At 36.8% G+C, this 27,361-nt stretch overlaps 1 protein-coding gene and 1 long non-coding RNA gene across 3 annotated transcripts in view; one reads left to right on the top strand and one right to left on the bottom strand.

Annotated features, from left to right (window-relative positions):
- Positions 1 to 1,936: 1,936 nt before the first annotated feature.
- Positions 1,937 to 22,957, bottom strand: LOC120532833. Its single transcript, XR_005634375.1, has 3 exons — positions 22,776 to 22,957; positions 3,931 to 4,023; positions 1,937 to 1,999 (listed from the first exon to the last, which is right to left on the bottom strand). It is a non-coding gene; the product is annotated as an uncharacterized LOC120532833 (long non-coding RNA).
- A 116-nt stretch (positions 22,958 to 23,073) lies between these two features.
- The window catches only part of rad17 (RAD17 checkpoint clamp loader component), a 120,189-nt gene continuing 115,901 nt past the window's right edge, over positions 23,074 to 27,361 (top strand). Inside the window, exons 1-2 of one of the 2 annotated variants that reach the window (XM_039759243.1) lie at positions 23,074 to 23,092; positions 24,342 to 24,448. In XM_039759243.1, coding sequence (XP_039615177.1) covers positions 24,407 to 24,448 — 42 coding nt within the window. In that variant the 5' untranslated portion in view covers positions 23,074 to 23,092; positions 24,342 to 24,406. The other variant, XM_039759242.1, reaches the window with a different exon arrangement.

Genomic DNA, 27,361 nt, shown 5'->3' with positions numbered 1-27,361 from the left:
ATTTTTCGCTGGTTCGCGGATTTCTGCGATCAATGGGTCTTTTAATTTATGCTACACGCTTCCTCAGTTTGTTTGCCCTGTTGATTTCATACAAGGGACGCTATTGGCTGATGGCTTACAAGCTACCCAATCAGAGCATGTATTACATATTAACTAAAACTCCTCAATGCTATAAGATATCCATCCCGCGCGGAGCTTGATTGTTTGCTTGTCTCTCTCACCTTCTCTGACATTCTCTGTGCCTGACGGAGGGGCTGTGAGCAGAGGTGCTGTTTGCACAGAATCTGTTTGCCTAGTGGATACGGACGCACCTCTAAGAAATGCCGCTTTATCGCAGTTCTTCCAAAAGCACACATTGATTTTTTGATGGTTTGCTTTAATCTCTCTCTCTCTGACGTTCTCTGCACCTGACGGAGGAGATGTGAGCAGAGGGGCTGTTTGCACAAAGGCTGCTTGCTTAGAAGATACTGACGCTCCTCTAAAAATGCCGCGGCAAACTTAAAAGCACTGCGTATTGATTTTTTGATTGTTTGCTTTTCTTTGCGAAGCGATCTCTCTCTCTCTCTGAAATTCTCTGCTCCTGAAGAGAAGAAGATCTATTTGCATTCTTTTAATTGTGAGAAAGAACTGTCATCTCTGTCTTGTCATGGAGCACAGTTTAAACTTTTGACTAAAAGGGTGTTATTTCATGTCTAGAGGGCTCTAATAATGTTAACAGTGTGGGAGAGTTTATAAGGGCTTAAAATATATAAAAATAACTACACAAACATATGGTTTCTACTTCGCAGATTTTCATCTATCGCGGGGGGTTCTGGAACGCAAGCCCCGCGATTGAGGAGGGATTACTGTATTAAAAAAAAGAAAGTAAAGATCGCAGGAGCGCAAACAAACAGAAATTATTACTTGAAAAAGGGAAAATAATCACCACGGACCAGGCGTCATTAAAAAAAATCAGGATAAAGCAAGGTCAGAAATAAAAGACAGAGTAGAAAACAAAGTAAAATGTCATAAACATCGCATTAGCGTAAAGAAAGAGAAATTATTACTCGGAGAATTATCGAAAAGACAAATAGAGATCGAATATATGGACATAGGTGACATGTCAGAAGTATGTAAATATTGTAAGGCATTGAAGTTTAAGTCAAGAGAATTTCAAAAACGGTGCTTACCTCACATGCATTTATTGGTTACATTGCAAAAAAAAATTATTAACTGCTGATGATGTAGATCGTTTTGTCGGTGCTGAAATTCAAAACAGACAGCTATCCTGAATTATGGTACAATTTCATTAAACACATGTCTCACAGACCTCATCAAAAAGATTCAGCACGTTGGGATTCAAAAGATTCCAAATATTGTTTTTACAGAAGTTCTGAAATAAAAGTAAAACTAATGAAACAGCAGCAATTCAAAGAAAAAAAAAATGTTAAAAGTGTGTATCCGGAAAAACAAAAACGGGGGTTGGCGAGCGAAGCGAGCAGGGGGCAAAGCCCCCTAGTAATAAATATATATATATATTTTTTTTTTTAAACACGCAGATAAAAACATTAAATAAGCGTTAAGAGGGCTGGCTGGCATAGTTAAGCACCTCTCGCACACTCAGATTTACTTTGCCCCATCTGTCCAAGCACTGCACCAACCGCCTCAGTGAAACTTGATATGTTTACCTAAGGATTGTAGTACAGGTTTATATACATACATGAACCATTGTACAACAACTTTGATGCTAAATAATTACTACTATACCATGTACAACATGTACAATTCCAGGATGAATATTTGTGTTTTTGAAAGAAGTGACCATTACGCATCCTTATTAGGTACATCATCATAAACATCTTTGCTTTGTGGTTAATGTAAGTGGCAAAAACTATCAATTCATTTGATTCTGAAGTTCATGTAAAGTTAATAGTGGTAAATATTTTCATTGTGCTACTCACCCTATCTTCATCAAGAATGGCACACTGATACTCTTCATCAAATCCTTCATAAAATTCACCTATGTAAATTAAGAAGGACTTAAGTTAAATATCTCATAGGGAAAAACAGAAATATAGCTTACACGCACACAGCCATTAAACATAATTATACACCAAATTACCAAGGTGTAGACTACAAATTAATGACCCTAATCTCCTCTGTATTTTTCTGCTCCGATTAGATATGACATTGAATATAAGGAAGACTGTTTTATTTTGTCGTCTCTGTTTCATTGATCTAGCTTAAAATTATATTTTCCATTTTGCATACTCACATGACTTTTCTGAAATGGAATGACACAATAATAATAACAACCATTCCTTTCTGATTCAAGTTAAAATTGTAGGTACAAAAGCTTTACTTCAAAGGTGTAGGAGACTAGATTTGAACCCCAGGGCATATCACTATCTGTGCAGTCTATGTTCTACCAATGTCCGCTTGGGCTTTTCCTTCAGGTTCTCTGTTTTTCCCTCTACATGCCCAAAGATATGTGTTAGGTTGACTGCTGAATTTAAACTAGCAACCTATCAGTATGTGTAGCGAATGTGCCATAACCCTGTTCAGAGTTTACGTCTGCCTTGCACTACATATAAGAATCATGTCAAAACTCAACTCAAAATTATATATCAAGCACATCTGTCTCGACTAAAATGTTTCCAGGGCATGCTCCAACCTGCGAACTTTGCAACCAAGTTCCAGCCTCACTGGGTCACATGTTCTGGGCCTGCACCAAATTAACATTATTCTGGACAAAAATTTTTTAATTACCCCTCAGACAGCCTTGGACTTACAATCCCTCCTAACCCATTAACAGCTGTGTTTGGGGTTCTTCCAGATGGGTTTAAAGTGGAGAAAGACAAACAAATTTTAAATGCATTCACTACACTTTTGGCACGCAGACTTATTCTGATAAACTGGAAGAACCCAAACTCTCCTCTTTTAAGTCAGTGGGAAACTGATGTGTTATACTATTTGAAATTGAAAAAAATCAAATACTCAGTTAGAGGATCCATACTGACTTTTTTCAAAACATGGCAGGATCTAATCAGTAATATTTTAAAATAAGTTCATGAAGCACAGAGAATTTATTAATTTAGGTATGTTTACAAGCCTTAAATTTTACGCCGTTTAGCTTGCTCTCTCAGAGGTGGGAATCGATCTGTTCTTAACTTAATTTTTCTTTTTGTAAAAACTTGATTGCTTTGTATGGATTCCAATAAAATTAATAATAAAAAAAAAAAAAAAGGGAGAGTCATGTCTGGTGCTATGACCTTGAAATGGGCAAGCAGGTAGACAAAATGGATTGATAGATAGTGGGAATGAAAACCTGCAGCTTTGGCAATAGTCTTACAAACAGAATGCATTGGTTATGGTAAACATGTTCCCCAATATCTCAGTATACAGCATATTGGTTCAAATTGTGTCAGTTTATGTATTAAAGTGAGTTACTTTAATACACAAAAATATAATATATTGTACAATGTTAGAAAAAAAAGGGGAACTTGTCAGATTTTATCTGAATCTGGCTATTGAGTGAATACAAACATTTTATTGGAAAGACTGCCAGGGAAAAGAGCTTAAGCTATGTTTCTTTTAATTTTAATATTAAGTCAACTGACTGCTTTTATCAACTGAAATGCTTACAAACTATGCAGTTACTCTTACACATTTTAACTGACAAAACTTGAAAATATTGATTTTTATCAGGCACTTTTAATGACCTAAGAAAATAAACATTATATGAGATGCAATAGAGATTTGCCTTGATTAAAATCATAATATACAAACTGACAAGCCATCAAAGGATTTTACCTTGCCATATTGTATGTTGAAACTGTGCACTTAACTTAAACTTCACTCACTAATATGCTGAATAATAACAGGATGCGTTACTAAGTGTAAATCATTGTGCTTGATTGCAGATTCCTTGAGAAAGGAAAGCGTCCATACCTTCCTTTGCCAAATCCCCAATATTGACAAAGGTTAGTCCCGTTCGGTCAGCCAACTCCTTGCCCAAAGTGGTTTTTCCAACTCCAGGTGTTCCTTTAAAAGACAAAAACATTTTGACAATTAAATATGTAATTTTTAGTTTAAATACAGTTCCTTTCTAAAAAAGAAAACGGTTACTAAAATGTAAAATATTTTATTTCACAATACACAACAGAATAGAATGATGAATGAATGAGAAACAAAACAAAAACAACTCAGGAGCAGTACAACAAAACTTTGAAGAATCAGTATATCCAATAAATCAGAAAATGGATTAACAGGTTGAAGGAAGAAAAAGTCCTGAGGCTAGGGCTTGGCAATATGGAAAAATATGTATCACTATGATATCACGATATAAATCAAATCACTATTTCTGTCAAGCTTAAGAGTTCCTTTTTACTCCTAAGTGAGATGTGAAGCTATCATAAGGTTAATTTTGGTTTAACCATGTGTTAGGATATAGCGGGTTGGAAAATGACTGACTGACATTTTATTTTTTGTCAGATGTTGATCATGACAAATGTACTGCAGAACATCATACAACCGTATTTCAAATAAATAAAATAGGTATAATATAATAAACGAAAATCGTAATTTTGACCATTAAAAAGCTTCAAGTGTTACAGGAAAACACTAACAAAATGCACAACTCAATTCTTTGGTCAATTGCAAATAAATAAAATAGGTAATACAAAATAAAAAGTCTCAATTCTGACCAGTCAAAAGCTTTCAGGTTTTACAGGAGAACACAAAAAATGTATTGATCAACTCCAAATAAATAACATATTAATTTTAAAATCTTAAGTCTAAAATTAAAATTTTAAAGCTTTCAAGTTTTACAGGAGAACACACCATAAATTCTTTAGTCAGTTCCAAATAAATAAATAAATATAAAATAAATTCTCAGAAAAACTACGTCTATAATGTATTCTTTCCATTATATAGATTCAAACTTTTTAAATGTTTGGGAAACAAACCGAAAGACAGATAACAGACAAAAAACATTCTGTATACAGTCGACCCTTGATATACGACCGGCCTGACATGCGAACAACTTGATTTACGACCAAAATTTTTGTTTAGACTTACGACCAACATCTTGCGTTACGACCCGAATGCAGTCACGTGTATCCGCTTGTGCGATTGTAAACATACAGCCGAGAGCATTCACAAGCGTCAGTAGGAGCCCAGATACATGTGTTTGTGGACGTAATTTCGGTCAGTGCACTGATTTATCTATATATATATATATATATAATTCACTAAGACCATGGCAAGCAAGACACATAATTGCTAAGGAAGGAAGAGAAGGTTACAAAGGTAAAGAAAGCGATTGTTAAGGGATGTTAGCTAGCGGGCTGGCGCGACACATAATGATGTAATCAGGCTGAGTCAGCACCGGCTTGCTTTGGAGTGTATTATTACAGCAGTTCACAACACGACCAGCTTTGAACTGAGTGCTCGACTACTGTCATTATTAACTTGAGAAACAGCGATCACAATCGAAACGAAGAAGGAAATTGTGCGGAAATATGAGAGTGGTGTTCGTGTGACCGATCTCGCTAATATGTACAGCATGTCGAAATCCACAATCTCGACAATTTTATAAAGAAAAGATTTGCATAAGGAGGCTCCTTCTAAACAATAACCACCTTCTGTTTCATTCTCCTCCTCCTCCCTTCCTGCAGCCCAAAGATGTTAAATTAAATGGCGAGTACAGTGTGAAATTGTTGTTTCTGGCAGGCTATGTATTTTTTATAACTTTTTGGTTAGTACATTAGAAAAATTATTGGTGTTTTAGTAAACTATGCACATTATACAACCCTTTTTTATTATGAAAAGGTTAAGTAAGTGTTGCTGTGGGAGGTTCGGAGCGCATTATGGGTATTTCCATTATTTTTATGGGAAAAATAGTCTTGACTTACAACCAACTTGAGTTACAACCAGCCCTCGCGAACGAATTGAGTTCGTAAGTCAACGGTCCACTGTATATCCTCACTTCTGCCATCCAAGAGAAGACACTGCAGCATCAAAACCAGATCTGCCAGGCCTCATGAGAGTTTTTACCCCCAAGCTGTCAGACTCCTTAACACCATGCTGCCCCCTGGGATCTTCCACACTGCTTCAACCACCTCTAAAAAAAGGAACTTTTATACATGCGAGCCACTTTCCTGCAAAGACGAGTGTGCATGTAGAAAAAGAACTGAAAATCTCATACTGACCTTTAAGTATTCTGACACTCTTGATATCCTTCTGTTGTGAAACATTATGACCTGTCATTGTTTACACATGTCTTAAACAACTATAATCATACACTGATAATTTCTGTATTATCTATATCTATTATTTATTATATTACATATCTATTGACTATATTTATGTATCTAGATGCAAATACCATACATTGCATCAATGTTCATATTGCTAACTACACGTCAATATTGCTGCTACTTCTTTGTCTGGTCTTTGCACAATGTCTTGTCTTGTTTGTGTTTTAATTTTAAATTAAAATTTTAATTCTATTTTTAATTTATTATTTGCACGTCATGTTGTTACACTGTGGACCCTGAGCTTCGCAATTTCGTCTATCTGTACTTGTATATGGTTGCGATGAAAATAAAGTTCACTTTGACTTTGAGTAAAAATTCAAGCAGCTTTCAAATGTAAACAAAGGAGAACATAAACAAAACTGACATATTCACTCAATTGTGCTCCAAGGCAAACAAGGCACAGGAAATCCCCTTCAGTGCAGCAATTGATTTGATGGGACTGTGAAGTCTTGCATTGTGTGTGCTCTAAAGTATGGCACTGCTTCGGATGATACAAAAGATTAGTGGTATTACTGGTTATTGTGGGAACATGCTTTCAACAAAATTTGCAGTGCATACTACTCTACTTCTTGTCAGACTTTAAACAACCAAAATATCTCCACACTACTGAATTCCTCAGACCTTTCTTTTCAAAAACATCCTCATCTTTTGAGCCGTTGTATCTGCACAGCTTTGCAACAGTGCTGTGTTTCTTGCGGTCTTTGCATACTTGAAAAAACGCATGTAAAAATATAAAGGAACTATGGTGGTAAAGGGCTGTTGCATGCAAACTAAGCATTGTGCAGTCTTCATTAGCGCAATATAACATTGGCAACAATGATGGAGCTTTCGTTCCCACCACCTCTTGCATTCCTTGCACTGCCAGGTGATCCTCCAGTGCTGTGGACTCACTGGATTGAATCTTTTGAGACTTATTTAACAGCTGTTGCTTTGGACGAGATCAGCGATGCTCGTAAAACACCCATATTTATACACTCCCTAAGCACAGAGGGCCAACGTATTTTTAAAAACCTCAGAACTGCGGCTGAATATTTCGTATCGGCGAGTCTCCTGGCATCTCATTTTTCTGTGGCTCAAAGTGTCACCGTCTGACGAATTCTATTCCACCAGCGCCATGAGTAGCCGGCGGGAGTCAGTTTATCATTTTCGTGGCTGTATTGCGGGATTTAGCCAGCTTTTACAAGTTCGGTGAGTTACAGGACGGATTGATCAAGGACCATCTTGCGGAACATGCCAGTAACCCTAAAGTTCGTGAAAGATTACTGATGGCATCAGATGATGGGACTCCTGTGAAAGCAAATCGACATGGCATTTCAAATTGAATCAGCTGCCAAACTCACAGCCAAACTGGCAGTTTCTTGGCTCGGTGACAGCCTGTCGCACAAGAAGTGACTGAAGCTTCCTGCCCTATCAGCAAGGAGGCGCTTTTTTTTCGGGGCAGCTTCAATGTTCACTATATGGGGCAGTTACAGTCCGCTTCAAGATATTCAGGAACTGTGGCTCTGCCGGTAATAAGCCTAGTACTCTGAGCTGCCCTGCAGAGGGACACAGGTGCCTAACCATTTTGCTAAGGTCTGTCGCTCTGCTCCCGCTTCCTCTGTACAAAAGGAACAGTCACCTTCTATTCAGAGTGCATCAACAACCATTCACTCAAAGAGCTCCACAGCTCCCGCCATTAAAACTTGCACTATGCAGTTTAACAATGTGCATCTTCCTCTATTGTTGGACGCGGAGGTGGCGGTGTCTCAGCTCAAGTGGTCCACTGTAAAACACTTTTTCTCTCACCCAACTTTCACTGCTCCTTCTGCTGTTCTATGTGGTTCTGGCAGCACTAAAACTGAAGTAGTCAGCAAACTCTCCCTACCTGTATGCTATGGCCAAAAGTACTTGCTCGACTTCACATTTCATGTTGCACGCATGGTCCCATCTTGTTAGGCCTGGACTTATTTACAGCTCTGGGATTTACACTCCTGGACACTGAGGGGCCTGCTGTCCTCACTGTCAGCTTACCATGGCTTTAGCAACAGCCAGCTCTTTTCAAAGGGTTGGGTTGTATCTCAGCTTTTAACTACCAACCACTGCTTGATCCTTCCAAATGCTCAGTCATCCAAACCCTCTTCAGTGTTCCACTTGACCTCCAAAAGGGTGTAACTGCAGAAATGTGCAGCCTGTTGTAGGCAGGCATCACTGAACTAGTTAATGCTTTTGATAGCAAAAAAAAAAAAAACAGGTGGGTTACAGCTATGCATTGACCTCAGGACTAGGAACAAAACAGTAACACAGGGTGGGGAATAAAGATCTCCCACATTTTGAAGGGGTATAAAAAATGAACGAAGCCATCAAAAAAAAAAAAAAGTATATATTTCTGAAAAGTACACAAAAAACACTTTTGTTTTAATGGGTTTTAAAAATAATATCAGGCAAATGGCAGCCGTCATTGGCAATACATTGCTGAAGATGTTTCCGGAAGTTCTTCATCACTCTCCAGGTCATCTCAGGTGGAATGGCACTGATTTCCTGTCTGAGCCTTTCCTTCAAATGCTCAAGAGATCGAGGAAAGGAAAAAGTCACCTGGGCTTAAATCTGGTGACCGTGCCGGCCACCTCACTTCTCCACTTAAAGAGATCAAATGCCCAGGGAGCATTTCCCTCAACACTCCGAGCAAATGTTGTACTGTGTGAGCTGTGGCCCCATCCTGTTGAACCCATACATGTTCTGTCTTAGGCCTGCCAAGTGATTTTCTTTTCAGTGTGGACCCAGTTGCCAGAAGATTAGAAATCCATAGCAAAATCGTTTTCTGATCTGGTACACATGCATTTCGACTGAGCGTGAAGCATGTACGGTACGATCTCTGTGTTGCGGTTATAGAATGGTTGTTCTCATAATATGCTTAAACAACAAAGCCCCAATGTTCACTGGTCCAACTCATGATGGGTAACAAAAATGGTAGAGCCTAACCTACCGAATGAGTCATACCCCACCTCTCTACCCCAACTACAGCCCGCACAGTTCTCCCTCAAAATGTGGGAGATCTTTATGCCTTACCCTGTACCAGGTAAATAAGCACTGCTGAGGAGCTCACCACTCAGTTCCATGGCTTAAATGTATTTTCCAAATTAGAACTTTTTTAGGGGCACCTGCAAATTCCTCTCCGCCCTGAAAGCAGAGATTTGACTGCCTTTGTCACCCAAAATGGGGTGTTTTGTTACACTAGGGTTCCATATGACCTCTGCACTGCCCCAAGCGGTTTTCAGTAGGTGATGTTTACTATCTGTGCCAGGATCCCTGGGATGGTCATCTATTTGGATGACAATGTTTTGCATGACCGAATCCCAGCACCCCATGATGAATACCTGCAGTGAATGTTCAAAGTATCAGCCACTCATCACTTCACACTGAATGGCGATAAATGTGTTTTTTTAGTGCCTCACATAGAGTTTGTGGAATTTAATCTAACTGCCGATGGCATCTCTCCACTCCAATCTCATGTGGAAGCAATCCAGCATATCCCCGAGCCCACAAATGCAGTGGGTTGCACATTTTCAAGTACTCTTCTCCATACTACATTACAGAGCAAAAATACTCCACTACAGGAACCTCTCCTGCATGTCTTATGTTAGAGCAAAAGCTGCAGTTTCTTCTAGATTGTTTGTGGCCCCAGGCTGCAGCAAAATAAAGTTTCTGAATGCCAGCTAACAATAAAGGCACACTCTGATTAGAAGCATAGGGTGAGGGTCCTAAAATTCTGGGCTCTTGACTGGGTAAGAGTTCACTGTCTCCATCGTGACCACAAGCTACAATCCTTCTGGTCTTCACGTCTACACTCTCTGATGGATCACGGTGGCATGCAAGTCGACTCCGCAAGGTACCTATTACGGTCAGTGCTGATACAGACATCAATTTAGACCTGGACTGCCTAGAGGATGTACTGTATGTTCGCCTTCTTTAGCTCCACTGGATCCCCAGCCTGAGCAACCACTTATACCCTCTCCTCAACCTGGTCCCGTCCATACTATCTCAAAGACTGTGTCACTGACTTTTAATTTTTGCTAATATAAATAATCCCTTCTAGTAATTAAAAAAAAAAAATAAATAAAAAAAAAAAGGGGGTTGGGAGTTAGTGAGCTGTTGTAGCTCTCCTTTTCTGTACCTGTAATTTCTGATTGTTACTTGGGGGAGAAGGAAATTTCTATTTGGGGAGGGGGTGATTATTATATCTGTACATCTTTGCGACAATACTGTGTTTCGTGCCGTCTTTGCATACTTGAAAATGCGCACATAAAGACAAAAAAAAGGACCACGGAAGTAAAGGGTTGTTGCATGCAAACTAAACATTGTGCTGTTTTTATTAGAGCAAAATAATATGAGCCTTGGCCTACATCGATTGGGGTGTCTTCTTTGGTAACGCTAATTGCCCAAACCTCCCCTGAGTTTTCACATAATTTTTTGTCTTCATTTTCTCTTTAATCTCACTCCCACTCCTGACGTACTTGCATGCATGGCTGCTGCAACCCAAACAGTAGCATGTGTGCTGCTGCCAGCTCCATAATGTGTGCATCAACCTTAGATAATGTGGCTATAAATCTATTTCAGCCACATAATTGGTTGGGTGCAGTACTATTCACATTATCATTGGTTTTTCATGTTGTCATTCAAAACATGGATGGAATGAGCTATATCAACATTCTATCGACCGTCTTATGTTTCACTGTTTATCATTCTTTTTGAATTATAAATAAAAAGTTTCATCTGATCTAAGCAACTCATTTTCAAGTTATTATTTCTTTTAGATAAAGAAAAGAATGCTGTTACTAGCTCAGGAAAATAGCATTTCAGTCCTCTGACATCTCTTTACCCATGTCAAAAAGTTATTAATTATAACTTAACAGATCACATTAATAATCATGGAAATACATATGTTTTGAATGTGTATATGGTCTTGTAGTGAGGCAGCAGCTGCTGTTCTTATCAATGCAGATGTACATTTGAGAACATGTAGAGCTGCCCTATGCATTGTGGTGTAACAGTACATTTTACTCCATGTGTGCCACACTGTATCTTCTTAGAACACATAATGCAAAATAAGCCCCAATTTATGTTTAAGTTGTGGCACAAATGCTAGGGTGTTGTCCTTTACATTTATCCTTCCATCAAGTCAAACGCTATTTATTTTCACAACCCATTCTACTGCACTCATGTTTTCCTTGCCTCTAACCAAACTTGAATTCCATCTTGAGTGCAAACAACTATGCTCACAACAACTTGTTGATGACGGGTTAACAGATTACCCTGCTCGACTGGTAATCATGTGAATACTATTATATGGTTGATTAAAATGTATGATTTTTTTTGGTGTTGCTGCTGCTTTAATAAAATGGCGTATCAGGCATTGCATATTTTTATAACTGAAATAACTTTAAGCCCTGTAGATTGGTTGATTTCTTCCATTTGATTACAGACCAGCAGTAAGTGGAAACACAAGAGCAGCATCTCGCATACACACAAAGCGTTTTATAAGCACCAGAAAAGAATAGCCGAAAACTAATCAGATCCTCAGGTAAGTTCAACTGTATAGTCCAATGGGTGGTTAGTTCCAGTTAGTCCAGTGGGTGGTGAAAGCTTTAAGCTTACGGTCTCCTAGTGATTCAGCTGAACACAGAGAGCACTAAAGCAACTTCTTTAAGGGAGGAAGACAGACTCAGCACTAAATGTAAGCTGCATCTGTTTTCTCTGTTATCAAATGTTTTACTTATTTGTTAAATTCAGCAGGATTTTTTCAGATTGTCAGAGGCCCAACTCATAATCATAACCATGGGTTAGCCTTAATTATAACTCACAGAGCTGAAATTCAAAATTTAAATATTACTCCATTAAATCAAGTTTTTTTCTGATCATTACTTAATTATGTTTGATTTGGTTCTGCCCTCACCAATACATTCAAAGATTAGAACAAAGGCAGTGCACAGATACTTTCAGTAAGTCAAGTGTAATCGTGGAAACAATTTAGGTCAGTTAACATCAAATATAAATGAGGAAAACAGTTTAGATCAACTAACATTAAATTATAATAGGACCCCAAGAGATGCTCTAAACACAGTGGCTCCCCTTCAAACAAAATTGACCAAAGCACATTGAAACGCAACCTGGTTTAATGAGTGTACTTGAGCTCTAAAATTAGAATGTTGAAAACTGGAGCATAGATGGAAAACAACAAAGCTGCAAGTCTTTCAAACTGGATGGACAGAGAGCCTTAAAAATATGAAACAGCTCTCTTTAAAGCCTGCATAGACCACTATTCAAAAATAATAGATAATGACAATGATAATGCTTTTGGAATGTTTAGAACAGTGGCTAATTTAACAAATGGGAATTCAGAACTACAGTGGAAAAGACCAACAAACATTAGCAGTACAGACTTTATGAACATCTTTAATGAGATGATTAAAAATATAAGATCCCAGATTTCGGCATCACAGTGCATACCAGCCTGGCAAACCCCGTCTTTCCTTGCATTCAGCACTTCAGAAATTTTAATTCTAATAGAAATGGAAGTCTTAACTTTAACTTCTAAAATGAAACTTACCACTTGTTCCCTAGATCCAGTGACTACAAAACTAGTAAACCGCGCAATTGATGTTCTTGCAGCACTTATTCTTAGCATTCTCAATAGCCCATTATTGAATGGCACAGTACCTAATGTACTAAAAGTGTCAATCATCCTAACCATTACTTAAAAAGTCATACCAAGACCCATATCTAAAATACTTGAAAAAGTATACGCTAATTGGCTTCAGTCACACCTCACACTTTACTTGAGAAACTCCAGTCTGGCTTCTGCACCAGTCATAACACAAAAACGGCACTAACGTGTGTTGTAAATTACATTTTGATATTGTGAAGGAATTATATATATATATATATATATATATATGAAGGAAATTCCACTATAATTATGTGGTTAGACTTAAGAGCGGCATTTGACACCACTGACCATTCTATTTTACTGCACAGGCTGGAAAACGACAGTAGGCTAACAGGCAACATTGCTGCCTGGTTTTATTTATTAACTCAATTCCATTACGTACAGAAATGTGCTGTCAGTACTCCATCATTAGACAAAGAAGTGAGATATGGTGTCCAGCAAGGTTCAGTACTGGAACCTTTACTGTTTTTACTTTACATGCTTCCACTGGGATCTATCTTTAAAAACTTAATGTTTCTCCAAAGTCGTCCTTGGACAGATGTGTTTGTGAATTAAAGGAGTAGAAGGATGAGAAATACTTGTCTTTAAATACGGATGAAACAGAGATGTTAATTATTAAAGGGAAAGACACTGACTGCAACAATATTTTGTCATTATTTAACTATGTTGGAATAACCATTAGTTTTACTGAACCAGCCCACAATCTAGGCATTATCTTTGACGCTAGCATGTCATTTAAAGCTTACATTACAAAATTGTCCAAAACATGTTTCTTCCATCTTAAAAATGTTGGGAAATTAAGGCTTTTTCTAAATATGTGGGGTACTGAGATATTAATTCATATAATTATTCTAGTAGGATTTACTACTGCAAGGCACTATTCACAAGATGTTCAAATTGTTATTTATAGAGCTCCCAGTTAAGATTAGGTCAGATTTCAAAATCCCCCTTTTAGCAAATAAAGCCATAGCCAACTTCCAGTTTACTTATCTGAACTGATTATGACTGACAAATGAAAGTGCATGTTAAGATCAAAATGCCGTTAATAACAGTGGGAAGTCAAGCCTTTGGTTACAGGATCCCAAAGCTATAGAGTGGTCTGTCTGCTATTATAAAAGGTTCCCCTTTAATCTCATCTTTTAAATCCCGGCTGAAGACTCACTACTTCAGTTTAGCACACCCAGAATGGGGCAGAGTGCTGATTAACTGTGTATACTGCATCTCTATTCTGAGTCATTAGTACCAATACATAAATGTTATTTATAATTTGCTACTAACACTTACCTACTCTGTTTCTCTTCTCAGTACTCACATATGGCACTTGGTGCCACTGCTCTACTGCCAAGTTGTTTGCCTGCCTATGGAAAAGTCATTTCTGATAAAGGAGCACTAGAATCATTGGTTAGAATGGTTCTTTCATCTGATTGACTGCCCCAATACTGATTCAGCTGTTGAATGGCCAGTAGGGGGAGGCAGCTTGTTGGTCGAGGTCTCCAGGACTGAATAAATCGTAATCCTTGAATATGATATAATCTATTCATGCATTTTGCTTTGTAGCTTGTACTATTACTATTATACTATTGCATTTTACTGTACTCCTGAAGTGGCAATGATAGATTGGCCATCTAAATCTGTGAAGATGATTACTTGTGTTCTGTTTTGTGCATTGTATTCACCCCACTTTTTGACACCCATTGAATGCCCAACCTGAATGGCCTTTTCCAGAATTTCTTCCATTTTTTGCCTATAAGGGTTTTTATGGAGATTTTTCTTCTCTTTTTAAGGGGTCAAGGTTGGGGGGGCTGTGAAAAAATAGGGCCTGTTAAAGCCCATTGCAGCACTCCTTGTTTTGGTCTATACAAAAAATAAATTATTGTTGTTGTATTTGCTTTCTCACAGCACTTATAATAGGGTGGGTAGCTATTGACCAGGTTTTAGATCCTATTAATATCTGTATTAGAAATCAATCTCTAAAGATGTGAGCCGGATAAGTGGGTCAGGAAATGACTGAAAAATGATCCTCTTCCATTTTTCTGTATGCACTGTATACAAGGTAACTCATTTGCTGTGACCGAATCTTTAAATCGCTTTGTTTTTAACCAGCAGTAATTTATCAATGTGGTAAAAAAGACAAAAGTGGAGTAGCTAGTTTGATGCAATTCAATGCCTATGTGTGTTCATAATAATATAGATATTTAATTCCAATATTTTACTACAGTTAAAGGAAAAAAAACAACAACCTGGTGACTCAAGGGTATCTAACATTATCTGTTCATTGAAAACTTTGGTAAAGTAACAGAAAAACATTACATATACAGTACATTGACAATATTCCTAATGCAGAACCATGAAAACGTAAATAAATAACTAAACAAACTGCAAGATTTGGCTTTTTATTAAAGAAACTGGCTGTACAGAAAATTAACAATCAGTATGATACTAATGAGTTTGTAAGATTTGTCATGGGTTTACATCTGTTCTAGATAAAAATAATTAGTTAAAAGCAAATACTGTGCAAAGTTTGCCTTACCATTGTGGCTACAATTAGGGTAACCTAACAAATCCCAAATTGAATTATTTACTCATAAACGTATCAAAAATACAGTATCATAAAAGCTTTTCAAAGTTCAAAATACATTGTACAAAAAAATTGTTTGCAATGTCATGTTTGTCATACTTATATCTAAGATGCACAGAAAATGATAACTCTGATGGATCTATACATTTGTTTATCAATTGTCACAAATTGAACATGTATTCACATCCACTTATAAATGAAGGACACAAAAAAGTTAAAAGGCAGCTTAAATATCATCTATAAGGTAGACAAAAGTTATAGGTCAATCTGTATGCTTACTTCACCAACCTTTTTCCCTTTTCTGTCAAGTTTCTATCCAAGACTGTGTGCAAAAGAAACTGATTATAAACTAAAATATGAAAAAAATACAAAAGCAATATATGAGAAAAACAAAGTGATGTTTTAAAGACTTTTTCATATTAATGGAAAGTATAAATAAATGTTATATATATGACACAACTTGAATAAACAATAATTAATGTTAATTAGGTTGTTCATCTACTATAAACGGTACTGTATGTGTTTATGTGGTGCATATGTATGTGTCTAGTCCCTCTGAGCAATCAGACTGATCAGTTTGGCTTTGCTGGCTTAGTAATAGAAATGATGCCACAATACATTAAGAGGTGCAAAGTTCAATTTCTGATTTTGACAATTTTTAATTCTACAAAAAAGATTTTAAAATGGAGCATTTCAACAGCAATAACAGCAAATGACATACTGAGTGACAATAGGTTGCTAAATACTAAAGTGGAGCCACCCAAATGGCCTTCAAACATGGGAAGTAATGGGAGGCTCTCTTCCAATGGCAGTGGTCAAAAAGTGGACAATAGCCAAAGAAGGCTCCTCTAAATGACAGTCTGACTAGCAGGGTTTACAAGAACACGATAAGAAGCACCAAGTAAGAGAGGTTGAGGCACACGTGGATACTGATAAAAGACATATGAGGAATGCTAAAGGTACATGTAGGGTAAGATGCCAAATATTTAAAAATGTATATTATTACTTGTCTTTGCCAGGTAACGTAGATAGTATTACAATACTGAGTACATTTACTAAGTGAATGTTTGGTACTCATGGCCATCTAATAAACAGTTTTATGTTGTTTAAATTCTTATAATCATGATGCAAGGTTCTTGGACAACTACTGCCATTATTGGCCTTGTGGCAGCGCTCAAGAGTATCGAAAAGCCTTAAACATTATGGTGATGACCATCACATCAACAAGTTCTAACAACAAATTAGTATATTGCGTTGTTATTATACTAGTGAAGTATTCACGTACTTGTGGGCCTTATGATACTGTGAGATGTCTGATGAAGAGAGGGTGGCCGATTGGTTAAAGTCTGCCAAACTCTGACTTTTCTTGATCCCTAGGACTGTGGACCCCGGTGCAAATCTACTTATCCAGGATTATAGTTACAGGGAGCTTTTGGGAATTCCACTCCTCATCAGTCAACTAGCCTGGTCTCTGATTAGCTCAATTTTCAGTCCAGGTAGCTTTAATTATATTTTGTGAAAATCTCTTAAAAAATTTGTGTGTATACAAATGTTAAGCACTGTATGGTCATGTGTAATTTTATTTCTGTATCACATTTGTAAATTTGTATAAAAATGTTGTTTACAGTGAATGATACTATATAACAGTGGTTCCAAAACATTTTAAAGGTATGACCCAGTTTTGGTTTGCGACCCTCTAAATTATTACCGTATTCAACCCCATTCATAAAAAACAACAGCTGGTAGTAAAATAGTTATCAGATAATAGAAATACTGGCGCCATCTGTTACCCATTAGCGCAATTTGCCTTTCTTCGAGTTTGTTGGACTTTTCACCTCGAGAAAACATGAGCTAATTATTTTTAAATCGTTGCAAGATGGCACTGGTGTCTTCTGGAAATTTCAATGCGTCTTTATTTATAAAAGCACCTAAGTGCGAAGAAACATTTCCAGGCAATGTGCTATGTTGGTGAGTGACAAATACAATATAGAATAATAAACGATAAGTACGAGCTACACCCATTTTGTTAAAGATGGATACATTTTTTAAAAGGAACCTTCTACGTCTGTCAGTAATAAGAATAAAAAAACAGATTTTACAATGATGAACATCTCAAATATGGTTTAACTGTTATTTACAATAATCCCTAGTGTGTAGTTTGTCGAGATGTGTTGTTAAAAGAAAGTATGAAGCCGTCAAGGCCACTTCGACATTTAAATACCAAACATTCATACAAAAAAGACAAGCCTGCTGAATTCTTTGAACGAAAGCTAAACTACCACCACTAGGAGCAAGCCATTTTTACTTAGGCAACCACCACCAATTAAAAAAACATTACTAGAAAGTTATTTATCCAAAAGCCAGTAAGCTACTTTCAATTGGCGAAAATCTGATTTTACCGACAGTTGTCGATATAGTAAAAATAATGGCTGGTGGAAAAGAATGACAAGCTCAAAGCAATATCTCTCTCCAATACTCCAATAACGAAATGCAAAAAGGAAAATCTTATTCCGAAAGGCATCATGATAAGGAATCCAACCATACACACTTATAATACTCGGTTTGCAGAGCAACTTTGTTTTAGGACATCTGCAAGAATAAGAAACCACTTAATACAAATTTTCTACAACACCAAGAAGAACACACAAAGAGAGATCCAAGACCTCTTCCTGCTCCTTGAAAATGACAGGCAGGAGATGGTAAAGGAGCTCCATCGCTATTACAAAAAAAGACTCCAGAAACTCATTATTGTCAACAAAAAGAAAAAGCTGCATAAATTACGAGAGAAAGCTGGACACTTAATAGCAAAAACAAAGAGCAACAGTCCTGCATTGTTAATCTCTCCTCATACACACCAAATGAAGAAGAGATTTCAGTACTCGCAAAGGGACTCTCATATTGTCCTGCAAAGCCCACTGACAACATCAGACTCTGCAGCGATATGGAAGAATTCTTCAGAAAACTCAGACTAAAAGAATTTTTCCACAAGAAAGAAAACGGTAACACACAGGAACCAACAACAAGCAGTTACAACAACCCCACCAGTAAATCCACATGGACACCAGAAGCTGGCAGAAACTCCACCCTGGATAATTATATAGACTGCTTCTGACAGAGAGTGAAAACAGGGATCTTATACAGGCAGCAAAATTGGATAGAAAACATTACTGGGGATGAGCGGAAAGCAATACATTCACTATGGGAAAATACAGAAATCATTATCGCACCAGCAGACAAAGTGGGTGCTTTAGTCATCATGAACACATCAGATTATATACAGGAGGCACAAAGACAATTGTCCAATACTATGCATTATTACAAACTGCAAGAAGACCCAACAGATCTCTACAAAAAGGAACTATCTATGTATCTATCTATTTATCTAAAAAAGATAGTAAGTAGCTTTCCTCTTGACATCAGGGTTCATGTAAACAATTTAATTCCTGAGAACCCCAAAATGGGTTACTTCTACATGCTTCCTAAAATCCACAAAGAAGGGAACCCAGGGAGGCCTATAATTTCAGGAATTGGCTCCCTTACAGAAAAGGTTTCAGGTTGGGTGGAACACATTCTTAAACCCTCACCCGCAACACAACCAGCTACATCCAGGACACCACTGACTTCTTAAAAAAAACTGTCTGCTTTAGGCCCCTTACTGGCCACAATGGATGTTGAGGCTCTGTACACAAACATCCCCCATGATGATGGCATAGTGGCATGTGAAACGTACCTTAGACAACATGATTCACCCACAAAGTCAGTAATAGAAATGATAAAATTCACTCTGACACATAATCTATTCTCTGTTGGACAAGATTGCTACTTGCAACAAATGGGGACTGCAATGGGCTGTCGGTTTGCACCTCACTATGCAAACCTATTTATGGCAAAATTGGAGGAAGATTTCATGTCAATGTGCATCTTAAAACCAATGTTGTATCTCCGTTACATAGATGACATCTTCATAATCTGGACTGCCAGTGAGAAGGACCTCCTCCATTTTCATAATGAATATAATTCTTTTCACCCCAACATAAAGCTGAAGCTGAATTACTCAAAAACAGAAGTCAGCTTCCTTGACACCACCAACTGAAAAACAAAACCCTTGTAACTTCTGTTTTTCACAAACCAGACAGACCTACCTAAGAAGTGACAGCTTCCACCCCAAGAATATAAGGCGCTCCATTATTTTTAGCCAAGCAATACGGTACAGTCGTATTTGCTCAGACCAAACAGACTGGGATCAACAACTGCAGGAGCTCAGACAAGATTTCATCAGACAAGGTTATACCCCCAAAACAACAGACACTCAAATAAGAAGAGCTACTGCCATACCCAGAGACAACCTTCTGGAATATAAAAACAAAGACAACAAGAACAGCATCTTCCTGGTTGTCGCCTACAAGCCACATCTTGAAACACTTCGAAAAATTATAAAAGAACTTCAGCCAATGCTAAACAACGACCAAACACTTAAAAATGTATTTCCTGAACCTCCCCTCCTGGCACACAGATAACCACGAAACCTTCAGCAACTAATTGTCAGAAGCTCCCTAAATGAACCGACAGAAAATGGGACATCTCCCTGCCTACAGAAAAGATGTAAAACGTGTGTCCACATCTACAATACAGACCGTATAGTTTTACCACACTGCTGACTTGAACATCACATAAAGGGATCATTTTCCTGCAGATCATCTAATGTTGTCTACCTACTTCTCTGCATGAAATGTCCTGACAGTGCACTCTATGTGGGAGAAACTGGACAAACACTCCACCAGAGAATGAATTTGCACAGATTCCACATTAAATGTGGCAACACAAATGTTCCTGTAGCGGCCCACTTCAACAGCCATGGACACTGTGAGAGGGACTTTAAAGTAACAGTGCTTATGGGCAACTTTAAAACACAGCAAGAGAGAAAAGAATGGGAAGTTAAACTCTTGTCTCTATTCAAGCCATGTTGTAATGCATTAAATTTTAACATGAGTTTTATAGCCAGGTATGAGGACTATTTGCATCTCTCAGACTGACACAGATAACCTGTCTACAGACCCATATTGTTTTGAAAAACTCATCACAAACTTCAAAGGACTTTGTTGGACAGTTATCTTATCCAAAGATCTTGACCATACATTGTTTTTCTCTCTCTTGTTAAATGAATCTTAGCCTGAATGAACCTATTAATTTTTTACATTTAAGATCTTTCATTTAAAGATTTACCAATGTTGTTTCTTGTCCTAGTGTGTGGATATAAACACAGGGAACTTCAGTTTCTGTATTACATCTTGCCTGAAGAAGGGGCCTGAGTTGCCTCGAAAGCTTGCATATTGTAATCTTTTTAGTTAGCCAATAAAAGGTGTCATTTTGCTCGGCTTTTCTCTCCAATACTGTAATACGATCCAAAGAAAAGTAAGCGATTTGGTAAAAGATATTTGAACATAGTGCTTGAAAATATTAAGTGCACCTACTTCTCATTACAAGTGGACGAATCCACAGATATTTTCAACTCTGGTGGCGGCGGATGCAGTACTAAGCAATCGCACTGCAACAAATCTGGTTTGTACCTGTTGTCATTGTAAGTTAATTTTCAGTATTTAATGATTTGCTAATAATACCTGCTTCATCTAGAAATTTACCGTATGAGGAATACAGATTTCAAGTTTTAATCACCTTGTACAGATTAAAACAAAATACAGTGTATTCCCTAGAATGACAGATCTGTAACAAGTCAGACCATTTCACTTCCATTAAAAAAAAACTGGACCTACAGATTTTGAGCTGACCTGGAATTTCTTTAGAATGTACAGCAATGGAGTTAAGCAATCATACAGTTTACTACCATGATCGACACTAAGAAAGGCAGACAGAATAAGAGAGGAACATGTTTGTTTGAAGGAATTAAAACATAGGCAAGTATTATACGCAAGTTATTATGACTTGCATTGTCAAGTCTCCATGGACTGTGCCAATTCTGCCGATGAGTTTGACTTGGGTACCCACGTCAGCTGCTGAAAATGCACATGCAAGTAACCGCAGGTTCTTACAAACATTGGATCTTCAATTAGATCTTCAAATGAGTGTCTGCTTAGAATTCCAAGAGCTAAACTTAAAAGAAGTGGCGAGGCATCCTTCTGCTGTTATACACCTAAAATCTGGAATAGCCTGCCAATAGGAATTCTCCAGGCTAATTACTTTAACATGGCTTTCTCATAACTTCATTTAAGTTTAATCCTGATGCTCTGTATATTCAATTAATTATCATTACTATTCATGGTGGCTCCGAAATCCATACCAACCCCTACTCTCTCTTCTGTTCTTTTCCCAGTTTTCTATGGTGGTGACCTGCACCACCACAACCTAATCAAAGCACCATGATGTTCCTACATTGATGGATTAAATGCCAGAAGTCCACATGACCACCATCATCATCAAGTCCTTCCATGAGAACCCTAAATACAATGAAGACTTATCATTTGTTAGGTAGAATGCCAAGAGGGGGCTGGGCGGTCTTATGGTCTGGAACCCCTGCAGATTTTATTTTTTCTCTCCAGCCGTCTGGAGTTTTTTTTTTTCTGGCCATCGGACCTTACTATTATTCTGTTAATTAGTTTTGTCTTATTTTATCTTTTTTTCTCTTTCTTCATCATGTAAAGCACGTTGAGCTACATTATTTGTATGAAATATGCTATATAAATAAATGTTGTTGTTGTTGAAAACAAAAGTTGCCCAACGCAACGCCAATTTAATCGCAAATGTAATATCGCACCTATCCCATGCTGCATGTTAGGGATGTGGAAAGCTTGTTAATTTATTGTACCCGCATATTCCTTGCGATTTCACCTGCAGTTAAACACTGAATGTTTCTCTTTCGAATTATCGGTGGGGTCCGATCACAAGAGTGAAACACATTCTTTCTAAGACGTTTCATCTCCATGTTACAACAGATCTGTGGGGTTAAGTGGCTAATAAAGTCTTTCCAAAGATACAAACTGACAGTACATAAAGTAAGCATAAAGTACAACTATGAAAGGCAATTTAACAAAGCGAGTTATCCGACAGCATGCCTACGTAAGTAAAGGTCTGGGTTAATAAATTATAATGCATTAACTTCCTCGGGGTGATAAAAAATAACCGACACTCTACTACATTACCGAATAGAAAACAATTTAATAATCTTTTAGTATCTACTAACCTGTTAAAAGAATATTTGGTCTCTTCATGTTCTCTTTTTAACTGTTTACCACACGTGCTTTAACATCTCATCGCATTGAAATGGACCTTTTTATTTTGTCACACCAACTTTTGCGATGGGAGTCAGTCGACCAAAAGTCTTTTTAGTAAAGAAAATCCCTTAAATGTAAGATTAAATATTTAGGGCTAATAGTTTACAATATTTGCATAATTTTCTTAAAAAAAAAAAACAAACAAAAAATCTTTTTACAGGCAGTTTATTGGACACGTGCATTACGTCATTTCAAGACGCCGGGGTAGGGTCCTTAACTTTTAAAAGTAAGAATTCTGGTAACTATTCTACGCAAATAACTAAACAACCAATAAAACATTTATAGCTGCAATATGAAGACTATGTAAAAGTTACGCATTAACTTTAACTTTATTATGCCTGTTTTCTAATGTGGAGAGGATTTTTAAAAAAATATTTGAGGTAAAGTTGTGTTAGTTGGTAATGTCTTTTAATTTAATACGTTGAAAAATGTATTTGTTTATACTGTTTTGCAACTATTCTGAGATCTTTAGACCTTTTTCTTAGTTTTGTCATATATAAAGTATTCGTTATAGCAGGACATTGTCAAATCACAATGGTAAAACAACCGGTAAACTATTGTATTTAATTTAACACTGGATTTATTTTCCAATTCAGGGTAACTAGATATTAAGTTTTAATATAATAGTGTGTGGTGATCCCGAATTAAAGCAGTAGGGTAACGAACGATTTTTATTTGTTTTTGCGTAAAGAAATACGCGCAGTAAGTTTTAATTAAGTGGTACTATAATGCTATACCTATGACAGATGTCCAAAACCTAGATGTCTATAGTAGGCTGTTCTGAACTGCACAATCTTGGACTTTTTTCATTATGTTCCTAATTTGTATTGTCTGATACTAGACCAATGATACGAAGCTTATTGTTTACAAACTTAAAGTTCAATGTCACTTGTTTTCTTTGTAGGGTCAATCACTTAAGTATATCCGTGAACTGTATAGTATGTATACTGCTTTTTGTAAGTGGCATTGGATAAAGGTTTCCGCCCAGTAAATGGTGTTTTTCTTGATATTTATAATAAAATGGTGTATTTATAACGGTGAAATCTGCAGTGAATTCCTTTAATCTAGTGTCACATAGATTTAGTATGCTTTTAATAATAAGAGTTGTCTTTATAAATAAGTGAAGATGATTAAGGCATAAGAGCATTACAAAACCCTGCTATAATGCCGTAATAAACGTAATCTGCAGAGAAGCAGGTGTCCAGTTTTAAAGAATAAGATTGGTATTTTTCAAGTCGAATTTATTCCTTCACAATCCTGGTATATATTACATTGCTGCATAACGTTCTGTCTTGAATACATGTATGTTGCTGTTGAAACCTGATGAAAAGATCTTTTAATGAAGAAAATTGACATGTGCTTAAACATTATGTAACTGCTGAACAAGCTTCGTCCTTGTGCATTAAAAGTAACATACATAATTTAATGGCAGTTGTGTGTGACATATTTTTTTTTAACTTTTGTTTTATCTTCAGATTTTTGTCTTTAATTTACACTGATGAAAGCTGAGTAATGCGAATGGAAATCAACCAAGCTTATAATGTCCAAAGTTTCTCGTAGCAGGAAGGTAGCTTCTTCAAAGGTACAGTATTCTAACCTATGAACAAGAACCTATCCATTGCATTAGGGGTGTGTGCAATCTGGATTATATCTATGCCTGAAAAGATACATCATATTAAAATTCATTTTATTTAAAGAGGTGAAGTTAATTTTACAGTTGAATTTTCTTCAAAAATATTGGTCTTAAAAATAGTAGACATTTAATACAGTACTTATATGGGGAGTGTGACAGAAGAGAGATGAAACCTCTTGTGCAGGATTAAATTCACTCCTGTTGAAACTTTAAAAAATGTGATCACTGATATGTTATGCTAATTTTTCCTATCTTAAAAAGTCAAGCAGCAGCATTTCTATCTTAAAGCATGCCTGTTTGCAGGATTCACATCTAGGCTCTTAAGTAGCTCACCAAATGTCTCTCTCTCTCTCATAACACAGTACACAAATTGGCTAGAAGAACTCCTCTGATGATGCAGCGATGAAATTTCAACAAATGCAGTATATCTAAGCACTTCTTTACATGCCCAAAACCTGTTAATTGCAATCAGTCAAATTTATAAATTCTTTATATCCTAGAACATATTACTTCAGCTGCTTGTAACACAATGTATGAAGAAATGGCTCATTAATAACTTGATACTGGACAGGAAACACCTGGTAGCAGCTCGTGTTTTTTTTTTTTCTTTTCTTCAGCCATTTAAATTAGTGTTTGCAAACAACTCAGTTTTATGATGTATGTGGATTTCAGGCAGAGAAACTCAGAAGTTATTTTCTCATAATATACTGTAACTATCAAAGTATAAAGTGACATGTACCAGTGGTTCTGAAACTCCGTCCTGGGCACCCCAATGTGGCTTATGTTTTTTGTTGTAGCCAGTGTCTTTTGTTAAGTTTTCTCATAGCCTAATTAAGCAGGTTGTTATTTTCTCTGCTTCTGTGTTTTTGGGTCGTCGAAATTGCAAAATTTAAGTTGATAAATTATTAGAATGTACCAAGTTATTATTCATTAAAATTTAGTGTTAATTCAATGTTTTTTGTTAAAACTTGTTTTTTAAGATTTTATCCCATTTTCATTCAGACATTTAAGTTGCTTATGCTATTTAATTCTTTATTTTTACTAATGAGCACTTTAGTGTGCCCGAGACTTGAGTAGTTGCTACCTGTCAGTATTCACTGTCATTTGACTGGCTCTCTGCTTGTTATTTGTCATTATTAGGATACAATTGAGGGAGGAATCTACACAGAGAAAAGGCAAATTATTATGCAGACAACAAAAGAATGACACCTTTAGAGCTATAGCAAACATCCAGGTTATTCTAAATGTCTTATAAATGCAAAAATGTCCCTGGTGTGCTTTTCTGACTATAGATTAAGATAAGGTAAAAAAGACCAGGGGCCTCATGTATAACTCCATGCACAAAATTCGCCGTAAAACATGGCATACGGACAAAAAAATGCAGATGCATAAAACTTCCACGTTCTTGTTGGTTTAAACGAAAACAGGAAGCTGATTGAGTGACACAGTACAGAGAAAATCGAAAGTTCAAGTTCAGAAAGTTGCACGGTGCCCAAAATACAAAAAAAAAAAAAAAGTGGTCAGATATCAAAGTTGCCGTGAACAGGTGAGTCATAGCCCACCGTCTGAGTGTCATATGGAAGCGTATTAGGATACAGAAAAAAGAAAATAAACAGGGACACCGTGGGGGGGTGGGAAAGGTCAAAATTTCCACTTTAATCACGTAGTTTATTTTGTCATTAAAGTAGAACATCATAAAATTCATCTTAAAATTGTTTAATTTACTAGTTTCTGAAACCTCATCTTAACTAAAGTTGCATGTTTAATGCTTCATTTTATTTGTGTTCTTCTATGTCTCTGTGTGTGAATTACTATGTTCTTCTTAAACAGGCTTTCTCTTATTCCGACAGTATGCGTAATCAGTTACATTTATGATATTACAGCTCTCTGAACAATTTAAATAATAAGATGCATACTTGATCTCATATTCATGATGATAGGAATTAAAGCATGTATTAAACATGTGGGCACAGAGGTAACAACAAACTGGCCTCGTCCAAAGATTGTTCCTGCTTCCCGCAAGATGCTTGCTGTTCACGACCCTCAATAAAATTTATTGAAGCAGTATTGTTTCTTTCAAACGTACTAATCCCCAATTCCTGTCTTTCCTTTTCTTTCTATAAGTAACCAATTGCCACACAATCAGCACTTTAATAAATGTCAAACCATCTGTAAGCTTAGAACACCAATTCTTCAGAACTTTTAAGGAACATTAAAATATCGTCATTGTACATGTTTAATTATTCCATCCATTTGTCTGTCCAGGGTCGTGCCAGTCCCAGCAAGCATACAGTGCGAGGCAGGAACAATCCCTGAACGGGGTGGTGCCAGTTCATCACTACCGCTGTCCAAAGTGTCTACACATTTAATTATTAACAGTATACATTTTAAATTAAGGTAAAAATCTATCTATCTATCTATCGATCGATCGATCGATCGATCATTTCATCTTTAAAAATATCAAGAGCTCCAAGAAGCTAGCACCTGGAAATCTAAATTGACTTATTAGCTAGTCGTCATCATCTGCAAATACGCACTCTCTTCTCCTGAAATGTGTTCCTTTATTGTTATGGTATGGTACAATGCAATTCAATATGCAGATACTCCATAAACTTGTTTTCCTATAAAGAGGTAAAATAACACCACAACAATAATAATACTCTAAAAAATTGAAAAATGTACAATATGAAAGCATAAGTGGCTCAGGTTGTGCAATATTACAACTGTAATGCAAGTTTATAGTGAGGTAATTGTACTTATGTACAAATAGTTCTACCGGGAGCACGTGATGGGCTGATTGAGTGCGTTTTTAGTTCTTGAGATGAAACTGTTTCTGAACCATGATGTCCCTACAGGAAATGC

The sequence above is a fragment of the Polypterus senegalus genome, chromosome 7, assembly GCF_016835505.1.
Source record: "Polypterus senegalus isolate Bchr_013 chromosome 7, ASM1683550v1, whole genome shotgun sequence".
Taxonomy (NCBI): domain Eukaryota; kingdom Metazoa; phylum Chordata; class Cladistia; order Polypteriformes; family Polypteridae; genus Polypterus; species Polypterus senegalus.
This window is presented reverse-complemented; position numbering and strand designations above follow the sequence as displayed.